The sequence below is a fragment of the Amphimedon queenslandica genome, unplaced genomic scaffold (genome assembly GCF_000090795.2).
Source record: "Amphimedon queenslandica unplaced genomic scaffold, v1.1 AMPQUscaffold_9813_Cont17982, whole genome shotgun sequence".
NCBI lineage: Eukaryota > Metazoa > Porifera > Demospongiae > Haplosclerida > Niphatidae > Amphimedon > Amphimedon queenslandica.
In genome coordinates, this window is record NW_003549915.1 from 1 (window position 1) to 4342 (window position 4342).

At 39.7% G+C, this 4342-nt stretch overlaps 1 protein-coding gene across 1 annotated transcript; it reads left to right on the forward strand.

The window, feature by feature from the left end:
* Positions 1–355: 355 nt before the first annotated feature.
* On the forward strand, positions 356–4301 carry LOC109590589 (uncharacterized; the record flags this gene model as incomplete). Its single annotated transcript, XM_020006483.1, has 6 exons — positions 356–641; positions 699–1226; positions 1430–1605; positions 2259–2447; positions 2522–2678; positions 3827–4301. Coding segments are annotated over exons 1-6 (1703 nt in total), but the record flags the coding sequence as incomplete, so codon positions are not given.
* Positions 4302–4342: the final 41 nt, after the last annotated feature.

The following is a 4342-nucleotide window of genomic DNA, read 5'->3' on the forward strand; positions in this document are numbered from 1 at the left end:
AGTTCTCTCTCTTCATTTTTGTAATGATGAGAGAGAAAGGGAAGGTCATTGAAGGACAGGGAGAGATTCCTTTACACAATCATAAATAGCTGTCTTGTTTTACTGTACTTAAAGTATTAATATCTAAACACTGTAAACAATAATAAGTTTACTGATTGAAGTAATTCACATTTTGCACTTAAAGCTTTGCAAAAATTGAGCTCCACCCAATTTTTATATCACGTGATCCAGTTTGGGGTAGGTGGTAGTGGTGGGCGATACTGTATTTTTTGGATTCGATAAGATACTGAGTATTTTCATTCTGGTATCGATACTAGTAATTCGATACGATACTAACCAATTAATTAAGGTGTGGCCTCAGTATCGATACTAGTGTTGCTCTTGAATTTTCGATACGGATACAACCATAGATATTATAGACTTAGTCTCGCCGCCCAGACCATTCCCCAGCCGGCCTACAGTCATGGGGGTCTGGGGCGGCGAGACTAGATACTACTCGATACTGGCCCAGTATCGTTGTATCGATAATATTTCAATAGTATCGCCCACCACTAGTAGGTGGCCACTGGCCAGCAAGCAGCGCAGCCAGGAGCTGCTTGCAATGGCTAGTTCTAAAAATAAAGATAGCATCTCTACTACAAGTAAGTCCTAATGTTACTATTCCAGTGATCATGTACTGTCAATCATTGATATTATAGATCAACTGAAGGGAAGATCCCATCACCGCACTGTATCAGTAGGTGATTCATTGTATGTGTGGGCTGGTCATCAGGATGGTTTACCTGAAGTACATGATAGTGAAGAGAAGAGAAGGATCACTAGTAATATACAGCACTTTACTCCTTCAACTGGTCAATGGATCACTAGAGGTACTACTGGTATTCCTCCATTAGGAGTGAGAGCATACTCCTGTACTGCAATAAATGATCAATTGTATTATTTCGGGGGCTATTGTGGCCATGACGACTGCCGTCACAACAGTATTACACAACTGGATACTGTTAGTCTTCAATGGAGAGAATTAGAACCAACTGATGCAACTAGACCAGTTATGAGGAGAGTTGCTGGTGGAATGATATCATTTGAACATGATGGAGTACACCATTTACTAATGATAGGAGGGTATGGATCTAAACCAGCTGTACAACTACCTCATTATAAATATATTAAGTTATCTGATGGAAAATGGCGTACTAATGAGCACTCAATGTATAATCTATCATCAAGTAAGATTTTATATTCTTTGGCGGCTGCAGAAGTCCAACTCAGCCTAGGCATTTCTAATTAAAGGGGTGTGGTAAAAGGGCTAAATAGCATTGTTTCTACTTCCGGTCTAATTTTTAACCTAGGCAATGACCCCCAATGCCTAGGCCTGCAGCCGCCTATGTTTATATTACTGTTTGAAATTATGTTAATAATAATAATTTAGGAAAATGGAGTAATCCTTCAATCATTGGTCAGTGTATACCACCTGCTAGTCACTTTGTCATTGAAAAGATCAACAACACTAGAGCTGTTCTGTTTGGTGGAGTAGTGACTGATGATGATGCTAAGGATACTAGAACTAACAATATTTATATATTAGAGATATCAATCAACACTGTGGTATGTTAAATTATGTGTACTGAATGTACGCACACACACGTGCGCCATAGATATAATACACGGAACAGGATTAGAAACAAGATCACGTGAGCGCATTATCCATTGAAACACTCCTAGTTTTGCCGGGAACTGGTCCCGTAATGGAGATGAATGGAGATACTTTGTGGGACTCTCCAGACGATATCTGATAGTTTCGTAACTAAATATCTGCTTTTATGGTTACTTCTTAACCTCTTACAGTGCACTGTGATGTTTGTTATGGACTGCGTTTAATAGTTTTAGAGTACTGACGTCATTGAAATATGGCCTTTGGTTTTGACATGCCGTAACTTTCTAAAACTTCTGTGTAAGCACTAATAAATGTCTTAATGCACTAAAGATCCTCAGAGAATAGCCATAAAAGCTCATACTAGTGCGTCTCGCCGTCTCCTGTAGTTGCTAGAGTCCCACAAACTTTTTGAAAAGGGACAGTCGGGGGCCTCGGCAATAGTCGAGCAGCTGCCTGGGGCTCCAATATAACTAGGAGTGTTTCAATGGATAATGCGCTCACGTGATCCTGTTTCTAATCCTGTTCCGTGTATTATATCTATGCACACGCACGCACACACACACACACGTGTCATTGTTAATGGGTGTGGTTATTTTATTTTTAGTTCTGGCAGTGTATAAAGAAACCTGAAGCTATAGACCAATGGCCTGTGGCTAGATGGTTACATGCAGGTGCTATTATTATAACTGGATCAGACTGTCCTATGCTAGTGATAAGTGGTGGGGAGGATAAGAATGATGATATATTAGATGATTGTTGGATCTTTAACATCACTCAACATTCCTGGATAAAGGTATGTTGGATATTATTAATAATTGATCTATACAGTGAGATACATGTGAATTATTAATTTATTTCTATTAAAAGTTAGGTGTACCTCACTCTGTTAGTAAGAGATCTAATCATTCTCTCTCAGTGTTCATTATGAGTCCTCATTGTGTCTGGATAATAACTGCTGGAGGATTTGTTGATAAGAGATTGACATTAGTCACTAATCCTAACATTGTTATGCTAACTGAACTAGGTCAGTGTATTAGCCACACCCACCAATGAATACTACTAGAACTAATGTAGAACATTAAGGGGCGAGCCTGAGCTGCATTTTGCGCATTAAATTTTAGTACTGAGCAAAAATTAATGGTTTTGTAGTAAATTTTACCAAAAATTGGAAAAATTCATGGGTCCATGTTATTTCCACTGGAGTACAGCTTGGGTATGTGCTTACCTACTGCACTCACTGACTCCATTAGGCAGACGAGATACTGAAAGAGTAGGGAAATTTTCAAAACAAGCATTACACTTGAAAGACTTGATACAGGATAAGGTCTCATGATATTTCAGCATCCCATCATACGGTGATATCTGCTGTTCTACTATAAACGGGGCCGCTTCACACCTATCACCTTCATGCTGCTCTTCTTCAGGTGTGACCTCACTCTCTCTTCTTATTTGATACCTAGCTCTATCTCCTGACTGGCGTAGTTCTTTCTCAGGAGTTGTCTCGTGCTGCCTTCTTGATCGAGACCTACTCCTGTCCACAATTAGACGTTGTTGTCTCTGTAGCTGTTGCTCCCTTTCCTTACAAGTCTCTCGACAAGCCCCACCCTTGACTCTCCTTTTAGCTAGTCGAGCTTCTCTCTGTTGAGGCGTCTCGTTCCTCCTTCGCTCTCTGTCACGTTCATTGCGAAGAAGCCTCTTCTCTTGTTTGCTACTGCTACTTCCTTGAAAGCTGCTCATAGCTGATAAGAAGTAACAACAATTATGAATAAGACAATGGTTTCCTTCTTAAGAGTATTCTGACTATTCTCGCTTTTTAGTTTTTACTACTAACACGTGTTACAATAAACCGTATATGATGGAAAAAAACAATAAAAGCAATTATTCTTTAAAGTACACATTATTTTGAATGCACTAATAAATAGGGGTGACGTACGAGGACAGACAGACAGAAGGGGTGTGACTGAGAGTACTGCTATAGCGCTAGAGTGGGGCGAACTCAGGCTCGCCCCAATTAATTATCTAATTATAATTATTTCCTTTGATGTACTTAATGTTGCATTGGATCCACACCCTCTAATTAAAATTATTATTAATATTGTATTTTAGTTACTAACAGTAAAGGAGAGTGGACAGTAGGTGATACATTAGATACCAGTGGTATGAATAATGAAGAATACAAGAAGAAGTATCAGCAGCAACTACAGACAGTAAGAAGAATATGGTTGGAGGAGTACCAGAAACCAAGAAAAGGAGATACAGCCGATATTGAGCAAACCGTACAAGCTCTTATTCAGAGTCTTGAAGAGAAGGAGAGAGAAGCACAAGTTTATCATCAACAATTCAAGCAGAAGGAAAGAGAAGAAGCAGAGAAAGAGCAAGAAATAAGAAGATATCGTCATCAGCTACAGGAGAAGGATAGGGAGCATCAGGTAGTACTGCAGGAGAAGGATATAGAACATCAGGTAGTGCTACAAGAGAAGAATCTATTAATACTACAGAAGGATGAAGAGCATCAGAAAATAATACAGGAGAAGGATAGGGAGCATCAGGTGATACTGCAGGAGAATCAGGAGGCACTGCGACAGAAGGATAGGGAGCTACAGGAGAAGGATAGGCAGCTACGTCAATCTCAAGAGGCAGCTCATAGGTACCAGCAACAAGCACTTACTGATGATCACTGGGTTATTA